At 40.7% G+C, this 15,246-nt stretch overlaps 1 protein-coding gene across 3 annotated transcripts in view; it reads left to right on the top strand.

Annotated features, from left to right (window-relative positions):
• rxrgb (retinoid X receptor, gamma b) overlaps positions 1–13,517 on the top strand; it is a 28,893-nt gene extending 15,376 nt beyond the window's left edge. For 2 of the 3 annotated variants that reach the window (XM_072389638.1, XM_072389636.1), the window contains exons 2-10: positions 4,168–4,403; positions 8,997–9,141; positions 9,419–9,640; positions 10,624–10,784; positions 11,228–11,357; positions 11,770–11,902; positions 12,077–12,168; positions 12,311–12,416; positions 12,991–13,517. In XM_072389638.1, coding sequence (XP_072245739.1) covers positions 4,168–4,403; positions 8,997–9,141; positions 9,419–9,640; positions 10,624–10,784; positions 11,228–11,357; positions 11,770–11,902; positions 12,077–12,168; positions 12,311–12,416; positions 12,991–13,138 — 1,373 coding nt within the window. In that variant the 3' untranslated portion in view covers positions 13,139–13,517. The remainder of the gene's footprint in view (positions 1–4,167; positions 4,404–8,996; positions 9,142–9,418; positions 9,641–10,623; positions 10,785–11,227; positions 11,358–11,769; positions 11,903–12,076; positions 12,169–12,310; positions 12,417–12,990) is intronic. The other variant, XM_072389637.1, reaches the window with a different exon arrangement.
• Positions 13,518–15,246: the final 1,729 nt, after the last annotated feature.

The raw sequence follows: 15,246 nt of genomic DNA, 5'->3' as shown, positions 1-15,246 counted from the left end.
CCCCCCCCCCCCCCCCCCCCCCGATTTTGCAAGAGGTTTTGAGTTCGTCAACGTAAACATTTACACGACAGCCGTAGGAGAAAAATAACAGGATCGTCGCTTCATGACTGTAGCTAACCGCAGAGAGAGTGTTTGCATCTGTTTTTTGTTCATATTTTTAAGAGGTTATTTTATGTTGATGCAAACATGTTTGTGTAAGGACACATTGAGAAATATTGGCTGGAGATTACATTTGGGACATGCCTATTCAATATGTTGATTAGCTATGTACTCGTCTTTTGGCTGCGAACGTACATTAGTGCTGAGAGGTTAGTTATTAGTTACATTTAAATGTGGACAAAAATGGTAATGCATAGTAATGTGTGACATGATTTGTTTGTCCTTCCTGTAAGGCTGTTAAATCACCATCCTTAGATTTCGTTGTCCAAAGTTTAAAAGGCAAAATATAATAATTTACATTTTCTAAATGTTATTACAATCAACATTTCAACTTGTAGGTCTTGATGTCTACAAAAGCATGTTGCCAACCTCTTAGTGTGACGATAGCCCCATCAGCCAACTTAGCACTAGATTAAATCTTTAGGGAACTCAAAGGAAGTTTGCTCTACATTTAAAGAAAGGGATCAGTGCCAGAATCAGACACAGTACATTCTGTACAGAGGTCATTTATTATATAAACTTGTTCACTAGACGAGCCTGCACTCCAAAAACTTTGGGAACACTCCCACTTGTATTCAGTTCAAATCTCGGTAGCACCTTTAATTCAGTTTGGGTCTGTGACAGTTTGAAATGTTGAATAATTTTAGACTGTATTTTAATTAAGTCCAGTCAGCTCTGTGGGACAGAGAGGGAGGCCCCGATACATTTTTTTGCCTGCGAGGGATCACACATAGTGGGCTTGGAGAGTGGGAGGGCAAAAAGGGGGTGGGGGCTAAAGTCTCTGTGCTAAACAGGAAGTTGCACAACCTCTGTTCCTTGGCATATAGAGCTGGACTGAATGTCCAGCTGTGTTTTCAAGTGTCATGCAGAAAGTGCTCTGTACAGACTGGCAGACAGTATGGCATTCCTCACTGTTTTCCTATCATTGGAAAACTGAACACAACTGTTATTAATAGAAGTTTCCTTTTCAAATAATTTTTTTGATACAGTTTGTTATAGAAAATGGTGCAGAAATAGTGTTGGCTGCAGTGCTGTCAGAGGTTAAGTATCAGAGCAACATGTTAAAACCATTGTACAATTTTAGCAAGATATTCTGTGTAATTCTCAGAAAGCCTCAACACTGAAGTCACCTTGAATAACATGGCATGCTAAACTGTCCAAACACTGTTTGTGAACATTTCTCAGAAATGCACAAAGAAGAAACACATCTTTGTAAGTGGTTCCTGTGACAACTGCTGCCTCTGGGCAAGAGAAGATCATTATTTAATCATTTAACTATTTAATGTTAGCATGTAGCACTTTCCACAGATGAAATAAAAATAAGTGTCTTATTTTAGGTCACAATGAAAAGGTGAGAAAAAGCACCCAAAGAAAAAACAATTAACATTATACTAACTATGTTAAATGAAAACATATAAGTAAATGCCAACAATACAAGCAAATTAGAAACAGTTATGGGCCACTGACCCCCCCCATTACACTAAAAGCATGCTCTGATCTATAAGAATGATCGACTCATAGTTAAATTTCACACTGATCGTGCAGATATGGTTGAAGTAGCTGGCAGGACAGGTTGGCCTTAAGAATTATGTTTAATGTTAAGGGAGTTAGGCTTGGAGTTGTTTGAACAAAAGATCCATCCATCCATTTTCTATACCCGCGTTTTCCAATTCAGGGTCACAGGCTTGAGCCTATCCCAGCTGTCATTGGGCAAGATGCAGAGTACACCCTGGACAGGTCGCTAGTCCATCACAGAGACAAGCAAGACAAACATTGATAAAAGATAATAATCGAAATTATCTACAGATCGAATCTGTAAACCATAAAGAAAACTAGCCTAAAGCTATACAATGGAAGAAATATGTTATCTTTACAGTGCTCACAGTTTGCCAAAGAGCCTGCTATACTATTGTCTATGTTTCAGATTATATGCAATGATAACAAATATCAAGAGCAAGGTGATACTTAAGTCATGGTAATAACACAAAATACAGACTGAATCGGGGCCGCTATGTTATTTTGGTGACTGTAAGCTGGTGTGGTTGTCCTTCAGTCAAAAGGCTGTTCCTTTGATCATCAACTTCCTCAGTCAGTACGTCAAAACATTCTTGAACTATATACTGAAGTCCACATTGACCACTGTGTTTGTTCCTCAAGTGTAAGTCCCTCTGTTATACGGTGGGGAAATTTTTTCTGGTGTGATTTGGGTCTTGCTGCTCGCTTAAGTCACTGCATATCTGTGAATTCTATGCCTAATTTGTTACACCTGATTTGGCCTAACCTGTTAAACAGCATTCTCCACAACTGTAATCAAAACAACCAAATGATGAAATATCTTTTGGAAAAATGGTGTTCCATCCTGGCCGTGAAATGGGTCAGTGTACCCTTCCTCAAGGACAGTGACAGCTGGGATAGGCCCCAGAACCAGTCAGCTCAGACAATGATGCGTTATTTGTTTGACCAACATACTTAAATCCAAAAGTATTGAGCTATTTTTATTTAGAAAATGAGCAAATCCTCGCATTTAAGTTTTCCCAGCCATAATTATTGTCAACTATGCATAAAAAAGTTGCTTAGATATATGTAGCCGACGGAGAAAAACTACAGCCATAAAGTCACGCTCTAATTAAATTTGTTAGGTCAATGAAATCTTTGTGCTTTGTGCTGTTTTTATGACTCTACAGCAGCAATTTTCCGATTTGATGGCCAGTTATTATTTGAATACATGTTTGTATGTTCGAGGGAGACAAAAAATGTCATTATTCTTTCTCGAAAAAGACAAGAATCGTCCGTACAAAAACAAGATAATGAATTTGTTGCAGTGCATCTCTCAGAGTCTATAGAAGTCATGTGATGTAGTCTGTAGCAGCAAAAAAAAAAAAAAGAAAAGATCATTGCAGATTATGATAAATCTAAACGTAGATGTTTTTCAGTGTGTCGCCATACCGTCGTTCAACTACACACCATAACTCACACAGATGCACACACACACACACACACACAATGGAGGAATCTGACATTTAACTTAGACCTGTGGCATTGTGCCCAGTTTCACACTGCGCGTGTGTAATGGTGGTTTTGCGGGGGTGCAGCGGAAGCTTTCTACAGGCTGATCCAAATGTTTATATGCCTACGGTAACATGTCACTGTTCATCAGTAACATTTTGCTCAAGAGGACACAGTTTTTATTAATTTCTTAGAGTCAACAACATCAGCCCGGAGAGGTAACGCGGCACTGTGATAGCCTGTGGGACTTGTATGTGTGCTGCACATATTGGTTGTAGTGTCTACATCCTGTTCTTGCGGGGCGGTGTTTGCTAAAATTTATGTTGCTCGTAGCTACAACACATGCATGAAATTACACACCATGCCCTGTTACCCAGCTGACAGACGGCTTTTCTAAGTAGGTCATCTATGTAAATGCCAGCCTGTCAGTTTGCATCAATAGATGCAAAGCAAAGTCAGCACCCTGTGACCAAAATCAGATGGGCTTCATACTGTGTAGCCGTCACTACCCGACACTGAGAGCAAAAAAATTTTACTGCATTATTTGTCAATGTTGTATTCTCAGGTGGGCGTTGATCCTGGTTTGATCCTCTTAGCTGTGCTTATAGTTAAGGCTTATAGCTGACCTCTGCAGTTGTTTGTTCTCACCTGTTGGACCACCACCATTCCAAAATATGATTTTATGTTGCTTTCCCCTATATTTAATGCTTCCGATGCAAGCAGTGTCACAAGAAGACAATCATTCAGCATCAGTCAGCATCCTGATCATATCTGAGTAAATTTTGGTTGCATGTGTTTGATGAATGGGTAAATAAGTGAATAAGTCTTTGCCAACCTGTTTAACTTCTTAAATGTTACCTCTCTCACAGTCCTCCCACTGACACACTGTGTGTAATAGGTGCTTTTGCTCGTGTAGGTGTATCTAAGCAGCTCAAAACTCAGTGCAAATGTTTTTACTTGTACCTGCTTTTTCTTTTCAACACACATTTCTTTCTCCTCCAGACTCTACAGGCCAGATGAGTGCAGCCCACACTCATTCTCCTTCTATGGGTGGCATGGTGGGCCACCCGTCAGTCATCAGCACCTCCAGGCCTATGCCGTCCCCCATGTCCACCTTGGGCTCGCCGATGAATGGCCTGGCATCGCCCTATCCTGTCATCACATCGTCTCTGGGATCGCCCTCTGTATCGCTGCAGTCTACTCCTAACATGAACTTTGGACCACTCAGCAGTCCACAGGTGAGAAAATGTCTGGGTGTATGAAGGTCGTGAGAAAATAGCACTGTAATGAACGCAATAGTCATAAAAATGTTCAGAAATAGTCTTCTGGATTTCATGTGTTCTTCACCATGCCTTCCTTAAAGCTGTAGCTATACAAACTGTTCAAAATGACAATTGGAACAACCAGATAATTTAGTTTAGAAGGTTGATGTGGTAATCTACAGACAGGAATTTTGGTTGAGCATGTGCTTTTTATTCTTGTAATCTCTTACAGCAGGCAGGGCGATTGAGGGTTATACTGATCTAATGTGATTGGATGGCATACCTTGGCTTTCTTGTCTCTCCCCTACCCTTCTGTTGACCTTTAAACTTCTCGCCTTAAAGGTCACCTCTGAGTTTTGAATTGCTACTGTCATGCAAGGGGACATGAAACTCAGCCCCACTATCAGCCCTTTAATGGATAACTGGAAGACAGGGAAAACACAGAGAGCAACCCAGTTTTCCCTGGTTTCTCCTTTTAAATGCTCATCTGGCCGAACTTATGTTGTGGCCATTATCACAGAGCTGTGTGTGATCCTAATGTAACTACTTTCTTTGTAAGGTTCCATATTTTCATGTTCAGGAGTGCTAACTTACACATGACTGCACTGTTATTCATGTGGCCCAGTTGACCAGTAAAAAGAGATAGCTAATGGACATGTTTTCTTTAAGAGGTCAATGACATGAACCACAAACCCCACAAGTGCTTTGACAATCAGACGCCCATACAGAAGCGCACATGCTCAAATGCATGGCTTAATTGAGGCCAGAGCTGCTGGGTACGGCAGTCAGTGATATAAAGCTTCAGTCATGGTATGGATTTAGGCCTTAAGGGACAGTCTGGGTTGATGGGATTATGTGGCGTAATAATCTTTTCTCTGCTTGTCAAAAGCATAGTGGCTAAGATACTAACCATATCATCATGTCATGTAACATCTAGTGTATGTTTTTTTAATGGGTGAAATGGAGTTGAAGTGGGCTGAAAGCGACAACATAACCTTGCTGTGGGGCAGAAGCCTCAAAACCTGGCATTGTTTTTACATTTTTTTCTGTTAATTTAATACTGTTGGCGTACATCTGTGAGCGGATTTAACAAAGTCTTTAACAAAAAGAAAAATATCAGCAGAAGCTTGCGACTAAACCATGTGTATCCCTTTGATCCTGAAACTGTTGGCAGCTGCTCAACCTTGAAGGAAGTACTGAACACAGCAGAGCTGGATAACAATGGAAATGTTGTCCCATTTGAGGATGCGGTGTCACCTACTGTAACAACAAAAGTTCTTTTTTTTTTTTCTGAGGAGAAATAACTTTGGACAAACAAGTTTTGTCACAGCAACTGTAAGCAAATCAAATGTTTAGCTATACAAACCACCTAATTATCATTTTTAAAACATATTTTTTCAAGTTAGAAGTGAAATTACCAGTGCAGACTTTTGTGTGGGACTATATTTGCACAGCTAATAACTGCGACTCATAGAATGAGCTGGTTTATTGTTTTCTAAACCATTGACATGACCATTTTATTGAAGCATTTGGATTTCAGTAAAACACCGCAACACAAAGCACATGCCACAGCATGGCATTCAGGTATGAAAAGACAGGATCTACTGTTTATTTTACAGAAATATTCTAAAATAGCCCAGACGAATAGTGTTGGTACTTCTAAAATAGACCAGAAATAATTGCATCATAGTAAACTTTTAATTGATTTAAGCTTATTATCTTTTAATATCCGTCGTTTGGCCTCTATGTGTGCGCCACACATTTATGGACCACAGTGAACAAATGTGAAAGTTATCTGAGGAACTCAGAAAGACAATTAAAGATCAGTATGTTAAATTTAAGGGCTATCAGACCATCTACAAGCAGAATGTGGCTGCAAGAGGAAATGCAACCCCAGGTTGATCAAAAGGATAGTGTAGATGGTTGACAAAGAGGCGAGGAAAACATCCATTGACATTAAAGCTGAACTCCAAGGTGTGTCACTGTTTGATGGCACCATCTGTCATCTTTTGAACAGCAACGGGCTCCATGGAAGAAGACCCAGGAAGACTTAAAAAAAGCCAAACTCAAATGAGTTGAAATGGATGTTAGAAAGCCACAAAGTTTCGGAGAGAATGCCTTTTGGACTGATTTGCCTTTTGGACAAAGCTGGAACTTTTTTGTAAGTCGCATCAGCTCACAGCTCACAGGACAGAAAAATGAAGCTTTCAAAGCACACCATAACTATTGTGAAACATGGAGGTGGCTCGGTCATGTTTTGGGGCTAGTTTTGGGGCTAGTCTGGGCAGGGCAAAATTAACTCTCAGTACAATCAATGTATCCTGGAGAGAACTGTCAGGGAGCTCAGCTTCGGTTACAGGTCAGGGGTCCTCTAAAAGGCCCCAAGAATGCCAGATAAAAATACACCTAAATGACCCTTCATCTAGTCGAACATCTACGGAAATATTTGAAAATAGCAGTGTGGAGGAGGCAGCCTGGGACTGTTCAAGTGGTTTGCACAGCATGAGTGGGCCACAAAATACCTGTTGGCAGATACAGAAATCTCATTGACAGAGCTACTGAGCTTGTGTCGTAGCTGTGATTTCAGCGTAAGGTTGTGCACGAAATGCTAAGTGAAGAGCATCATTATTTTTGTCCTTGCAGTTTTCTTTAGTTTTTATGAGACAGAATATTCAGTTAAACTGAGAATCAGAGCAAAGTCCGACTTTTGTAAGACATCAGATAAATGATGATGGGTATAATTTACTTTTGGCAATTTCAGGCTATTTTAGCAACAGTTGTAGATTTGGTTTTATTCATTTATTTGTTGATTTATTGATTTATTTTTTGTCGAATGGTGCAAGCAAATTTGTCCAGGTCTGCATATATAATTTACAACTTCACTTTGATTAACGGCTCATTAAACTCTTTAATCAGCTGCTTTGAGTTTTTAAATGGGGAGAACCTCCTATTTGTTTCCCCTCGTGGCTGCAACTAATGATTAATTTCATTAACAATTGATTAGTCAGTGATTTTCGAGATTAACTCAGTTAATTAATTATCCCAGTTCCCTTAAAGCCCAACAAATGATCAGTGATTGAATCCTCCAGCTCTGTTCTCCGTGAAAGTCACAGTTTGTGCTTATAACTCTGTGTGTTAGGCTCAAAAAAGTCACCTGTATTGAAACGGGACTTGCACTACTCGGTGGAGCTCGGTAAAGGCTCGAATAAACCTTGCATTTAAGAAGCAGTATGCGGTTCCTACCATGTGCTGAATAAAGAATGTATGACGCATCAATAATCTATACGTAGTGCTTGTAGCCCTTTTCTACAGCAGTTTGTCTGTCTGTCCAAAGCAGCATCTCATCTTAGCAACAGTTTGAAAAAGACTTACTTTTTTTAGTTCATATGAAATTAATAATTTGTGACAACAGTAGTGTACACTGAAGAGGAATCGCTGCTAACCACTGACTCACCGATGTGTGAGTACGCAGAGGCTGATGTTTCATTTAAGTGTGACTGCACCACCTCCAGGGCATCCACAGCAGGAGAGGGTGGCAGCGGCATAGAAAACCGGCGCACTCGGAGAAAACTAGGGAAACCTAAGAAGAAGGAAGCCTCTTATATCATCTCCTCGGCCGTCATGTCCAAGTAGAGCCTGCCATTAGAGGATATACTCAGCGCATGTTGTAAATAAGTGATAGAAAGAGCCTGAGGTGACTCTGGGGAGGATGTTCTGTATGCCAAGCTGCATCAAATGTAGGTCCCCCTTCTCTCCAGTTGTTTTGCAACAAACATAAAAGCAAGACGCAAATATGCAGTCCGCTGGGTTCTCATCAGTGGGAGAGGGTCAAAGGACAGGATGATGATAAGAGACAGAAAATATGCACGAGTCAGAGAAGATCTGACATGTCGCTCAGTCTTTAACGCAAGTCAGTCCTCTTCTAAGAGGCTTCATGCCTGCCTGGGTGGGAGTCTCAGTTCAACTCTTGTGTGAGAAAAACTTTGACGTCTTCTGGGGCTCATTGTAACTAGTCATCAGTAATCGTTTTTCGAGAACTCGCCTAAGATGTCATTTTAAATATGCTGATAAGATTTCCCGTAAGATTTCTGGCAAGTGAAACGAAAAAAGTTTCATAGGAATCAGAAGTTTCAGTATCTTATTGTAAATGCAAATTTCCTTTTACAGTCAGTGCAAGTGAAACTCTAAATGATCGCCCTCTGCTGTTAGCGTTGAGAACTTCACTGGCAGTACATGTGTTTCTTCTTCTACGCCTCCCTTGTCAACAAACATGGAAAAAAAAAATGTAAAAAGTATGTCAAGACTCAGACAGAGGCCCCAGTTCCTCCCACTGACTGAGCATGTGATCATGTGCTGAGACACTTTCACAACAAAGTGTGTGGGTGGGGAGAAAAAATAATATGATCAAGCGGAAGACAAAATGAGAAAATAGGGGAAGGGAGAGAGTGTCATGAGACTGCTTAACACTTTTAACTTCCTCTGTGCTTCCTCCTCTGCTCTGTGCTTCTCAGCTCTGGCCACCTCAGCTTCAACTCTTTGTTCTCTTTTCTGTCTTCTCGTCATCCTCAGATGAACTCAATGAACAGCGTTAGCAGCTCAGAGGACATCAAGCCTCCACCGGGCCTACAGAATCTAGGAAACATCAACTACCAGTGTACGAGCCCAGGGGGGATGTCAAAGCACATCTGTGCCATTTGCGGGGATCGCTCCTCAGGTAATGTTGGAGATTAAGGATGGAGGATAAAGACAGGCAGACAAATTTTCCCCCCCATTCGCCACAAACACAAAGCATTATAAGGCATTTAGTCAGGTTTTCAGATCTCAATTTTGTCTCTCTGTATATGTATCAATATATATTCTCAATCCACAGATGTCTCCAAAATGAGATTTACAGGCCCCACTGTGGGTCTTATGCTGCATGATCTGTGTGGCAGACCATGCATATTGGTGGTTCAAAGCAGGGCTGATTGTTGTGGGCTTGTGTTCCACAGGAAAGCATTATGGCGTGTACAGCTGCGAAGGCTGCAAAGGCTTCTTCAAGAGGACCGTCCGTAAAGATCTCACCTACACGTGTCGAGACAACAAGGAGTGCCTGATTGACAAGCGCCAGCGAAATCGCTGCCAGTACTGTCGCTACCAGAAGTGCCTGGCCATGGGCATGAAGAGAGAAGGTGTGTGTAAGAGAAGAAAATCATTCAAGCGTAAGGAAAAGAGTGAGATTCTTATTCACTTATTCACGCTTATTTATCGTTTTAAGTTAAGAAATGTGCTAATAAAAATCTACATGGAGACAGTCTATATGTATCAGTTACATTAAGTATTGATTACTTGCTCTTTTGCTGCGTAGGTTTATGGGCGGTAGATTGTACACACCGTGACCCCCACACATTCAAATTTGCGATGACATGAAACAGCTCAGGTCTGAGCTTTGTGGCTTCACAGATTTCTGTCTGGTGGACTCAATGACTGGTCCACCGATCTTCTGTGTGCGTGAAATAAAACCAAAACACAATTTCCCTGTTGACTGATGGAGGTGGAGCTCCGTTACCGCATCCAGTATCAGACTGCAAATAACAAGTCTTCATGTAACTGATCATTTCCTAAATGAATTGACTTATCGTTTGGTTTGTAAAAAGCAAGAAAATAGACTCAGAACTTAAAGAGAAACCCTCACAACATCTTTGTCTGAACATGAAAATTCTCGAATGAAACAGCTGTAAATTTGCACGGTTAAAAGCTTAGAACATGCAAAAGATTAGCAGCTCATTTTCAGGGAGGCACTTTAAATCGATAACAAAGCACTGAAAAATATTTCACAAGCTTTTCACACATTCTGTATGAATAAATCTCTTTGTACAAAATCTATAAAGTAGCTAACTCTCTGATGAACCTAGTGAGAAAAACACTGCAAAGTTTTGTGAGTAGAAGTATGAAGTATCAGAAGTTAGAAACACACGTCCTTCAGTTTTAGGATTACCGATTTCACAGGCTCACATACTAAACAGACTCTCTGGCACCAGCCGTCAGCGGTGAGGGTGTTTCCAGACAAACTGCAGAGATGAGATTTTTTTATACGAGAGTCAACACTGCTGATTTTTTCTGACGCTCAGTAAAGGATGTTAAACATGAGCTGTTTGATCTTAAATATTTGTGTGCGTGTGTGTGTGTGTGTGTGTGTGCGCATGTGTGTGTGTAGCTGTGCAGGAAGAGAGGCAGCGTGGGAAGGAGCGTGGGGAGAATGAGGTGGAATCTACCAGCAGTTTCAATGAGGACATGCCTGTGGACAAGATTCTGGATGCAGAGCTGGCTGTAGAGCCCAAAACAGAGACGTATAGCGACGGCAGCCCGGGGAACTCCGTAAGGATCACAGTCACTTAGCTTGGTCTGGCTTTTGAAAGTTAACCCTAACCCAAATTTGCATGAAATTACTCAGACTTAAAAGCATTTAAAAACTATCACTCACCAGACACTGATTCGGCAGCTTATTGCTTAAACCACAGACTGTGCCAGAAGAGATAGTTTGTCTTGTTAATCATTTGTAAGGCAACATTTGAGTTTGCATCTATACAGTAAGATATTTACAACGCTCTGGCCTCTCTGTCTCTCTGTAGGTGAAATTCAAGACTGTTTTAACTTTCGTAAGTCACCAGGGAAAATTGCTGGTGACAAAGTATCCAAAAATAGCCCCAGCTACACCTGCTTATTGAATCTGAGTGGGACTTTAGATGTCACAGAGGGAGCTTAGCAGCACAGTTATGACAGTACTGTTTTGCCATTTTCCTTTTTCTGCTCCTCTCCAGACCAATGACCCTGTCACTAATATCTGCCAAGCAGCAGATAAGCAGCTCTTCACTTTGGTCGAATGGGCCAAAAGAATCCCGCACTTCTCAGAACTCCCCCTAGATGACCAGGTCATCCTATTACGAGCAGGTAGGCACACAAACGCATGTTCACAACCATATGTACATGGAAAAGTCATTTATTTAAACCCACGCAAACACACACAGATCTGTATCCTCCAACAGCTCTTTATGTAACCTTTTGTACTCGTGGACATGTAGTATTTCTTCAGAGCACTTCATTCCATCAGGCTATTTAAGTCTTTTACATTTGCTCAACACATTTTTGCCATCTAGTTTAATGGAGCAGTGAAACCAAATATAACTGGACTATTTGCCAAGTCCCAACAGTGCAGTTTGCAGTCGCACTAGTGCTGACCTCTGCTGGTGAGACATTTCGCACACTTGCCCCGATGAGAGACTTTGTGGCGGAAAAGGCAACAATGACAAATCACAGCAAATATTAGATGGATAATTTTGCAATTTGTGTTTTATCTTTTCAGGCTGGAATGAGCTGCTCATCGCCTCTTTCTCACATCGCTCAGTCACGGTTAAAGACGGCATACTGTTGGCAACAGGTCTTCACGTCCACAGAAGTAGCGCCCACAGTGCAGGGGTGGGATCCATCTTCGACAGGTAGGAAGCAATAAACACAAGCCACAATTGGGCAGTGGCAAGAGGGGTTAGATCTTGTCACTCAGTTATGCAACCTTGTGTCGTGTGATGATGAATAAGTTGAATTTTGATCTTGAATCGAAAATTGAAAAGGTTTCCTACAGCTGACGTGGTGCCGATCTTGATTTTCTGCAGAGTCCTGACAGAGTTAGTTTCTAAAATGAAAGATATGCAGATGGACAAGACAGAGCTTGGCTGCCTGCGAGCTATCGTCCTCTTCAACCCAGGTCAGTCTGGCCTCCACTCAAAAGGAACGCTTTCAGAAACATGCCTCAAGTGGAAAATTTCACACGTTTTGATGATCGCTTTGCAGCCTAATTCTCACATACTAGTTAAACATAATGTGACCTGCCTTTTTGTTTGTTTCAGATGCAAAAGGTTTGTCAAACCCATCAGAAGTGGAGGGACTAAGAGAAAAGGTCTACGCTTCGCTGGAGGCTTATACAAAACAAAAATACCCAGACCAGCCCGGCAGGTGGGAAATTTATTACTTTACACCATTCAACATTATTAAACAGCGCTGTTTGATTGCTGCTCGGGAGGCACAGTCTAGGAAGGACGACACTTTACTACGCAGCTCAATACATTAGTAACACTTTGTCTTGATCAGAGCATTAAATTCATAAGGCTTTAGGATGACAGTGTTTGTTACAGATGATGGTAGCAATAAATGACACCATAGAAACATGAAAATACACTATATATTTTATTTTATTTCATATTGTTTTACCATTGTTAAGTAACTAGTAACCACAGATGTGAGGTAAAGGTATGGATCTAACAGTTTCAGCTCATTCAGATGTCAATGCGTGCATGTGTTGTCCTAAAAAACATCAACACTAAAGTAAAATACTAAGCACAAAGGAATATAACAAGAGTCACTTACAGCAAGTTTTTTGATGACAAAATATTTTAGATTTTTTAATTTGGTTTAGAGTGGTAAACGGCGACGCCGTTATGACAAATTTGAGGACATTTGGAAAAGAGTTTGAGGCTCAGTTTACAATGATGTGCACTGGAATAATTAGCACCCCTCTCATTATTTTTAGGTTTGCCAAACTGCTGCTCCGCCTGCCTGCCCTGCGCTCCATTGGCCTCAAGTGTCTGGAGCATCTGTTCTTCTTCAAGCTAATAGGGGACACACCCATTGACACCTTCCTGATGGAGATGCTGGAGGCGCCCCATCAGATCACATGACACCAGTCTTCCCCTCCCCTCTGTATATACTCCCACTTTGTGAGCGATGCGAAGATGGAATGAAAAGATTTGATTGAAATTGTAAAACCAGATATTTTGTACCAAGCACAAAAATATATGATTGAAATAAGAAAAAAATGTATTTTGAGGGTTTGGGGAGAGTACGCTGTCAAAATGAATTCTAATAGAGTTGTTAACAGATTTTGTAAATAGATAATTTCAGGTGTTTGTTTTAAAAGCAACCCAATGCAATTTGAAAAGGAATCATATTTTATTCAAAGAGGAATTGTATAAAGACAGAAACCATCCTTACATTTCATAAAAAAAAATAAAAAACACATTTAAGAATTCTTACAGAATAAAGTTATTTAAAATGTAAGTATGTTTGTTTTGTGATTTTGCTGATCTGTGGCGATAGTGCCTTTACTCTTGCTGAAAAGTTTAGAGGCGACTTTGTTGTTCCCTCCTTGCGTCTTCACTTTTTGTCCACCAGATGGCAGCACTAGAGAATCAATGATAGAAAGACGGCCCTTCCCCACAGTGTGTTTGACATCCATTTACTTGGGGAAAGGAATTCACAGAGAACTACAAATGAGTAAAATCCTAAAGGAATAAAACAACATAAAGCGACATTGTAAGTTGCGTTCAGTGTGCCAGGGCGTTGATTATACAAGTCTCTAGAGCTTTAGTAACGGAAGAAAACATTGTTCCTCCAAAAGATATCACTTTAGTTGGTGTTTTGATGAACACTGTCCAAGACGCCGGCCTGAAAGCTCCCATTAGAGTTAATCTGGTTTAAGATTTGGTGACTGAGGGCTGTGAGGCAAGGCAAGTTTATTGGTAGAGCATAATTCGTACACAATTCAATTCAAAGTGCTTTACAGCAACATAAAATCAGAAGAAGGCAAATAAAATCATTCCATAAAACATAAGAAATAATTATTAATTAATTAAATTAAATTAAAAGTGAAGAGTGCAGATAAAATACTTTCAGTTGTCATATGCACAGCTAAATAGAACTGTTTTCAGCCTGGATTTAAACAGTTTCAGAGTTGAGGCATGTCTCAATCTTCTGGAAAACTGTTCCAGATTTTAGGAGCATAAACCTTAAATGCAGCCTCACCTTGTTTAGTCCTGACTCTGGGCACCAGCAGGAGACCCCCCCCTGAGGTTCTCAGAGTCCGAGTTGGTTCATATAGCTCTAACATGTCAGAGATGTACTTTGCGCTAGACCATGAAGAGACTTGTACTCAAACAGAGCTGTTTTAAAGTCTATTCTCTGAGCAACAGGAAGCCAGTGCAGAGACCTGAGCACTAGACTAATATGGTCATCTTTCCTGGTTCTAGTCATGACTCAAGCAGCAGTGTTCTGGATGTACTGCAGCTGTCTTACAGCCCGTTTAGAGCCCAGTGAGTAGGCCGTTACAGTCGTCTAACCTGCTGGAGACAAACGCATGGATTAGTCTGGTTTAGACACTATTCCTCTGATTCTGGCAATGTTTTTAGATGGTAAAAAGCTGCTGATGTTATTGATTTAATGTTGCTGTTTAAGTACTGGTCTGAGTCCAATATTACCCCTAGATTTCTGACCTGATTATTAGGTTTTAGAGAGAGAGTCTCAAGGTGACTGATAACACTTTCTCTTCTCCACAGACAATGATTTCAGTTTTGTCTGAGTTTAGCTGGAGAAAATTGTTTTGCATCCACACACTGATCTGTTCACTGCAGTGACACAATGTATCTATAGGCCCATGTTCTCCTGCCGTCAATGACACATAGATCTGAGTGTCATCTGCATAGTTGTGGTAGGACACATTATAGCTTCGTATTAGATGGCCTAATGGAAGCATGTACAAATCGAACAATAGGGGTCCCAGGATTGACCCCTGGGGAACCCCACAGGTGTGAGACACAGTAATTAATTTCAACAAAATGTGAAATGTATCAGCTCTAGATGTCTAGCTGGCTGCAGAGTAGTTATTTGTGTTGTGGAAATTATTGCATTTTAATGCCTTGAACTTTGTCATTAAAGAATTTTGCATACTCATTACACTTAGATGTGGAAATTAGTTCTAAAGGCAGTGAAACTGGGGGGCTTGTTAATCTGT

This window comes from Leuresthes tenuis, unplaced genomic scaffold, assembly GCF_036924035.1.
Source record: "Leuresthes tenuis unplaced genomic scaffold, fLeuTen1.0.hap1 SCAF_7, whole genome shotgun sequence".
NCBI classification, from domain to species: domain Eukaryota; kingdom Metazoa; phylum Chordata; class Actinopteri; order Atheriniformes; family Atherinopsidae; genus Leuresthes; species Leuresthes tenuis.
The sequence above is the reverse complement of the archived record's forward strand: the minus strand, read 5'-3'. Positions and strand labels throughout refer to the sequence as shown.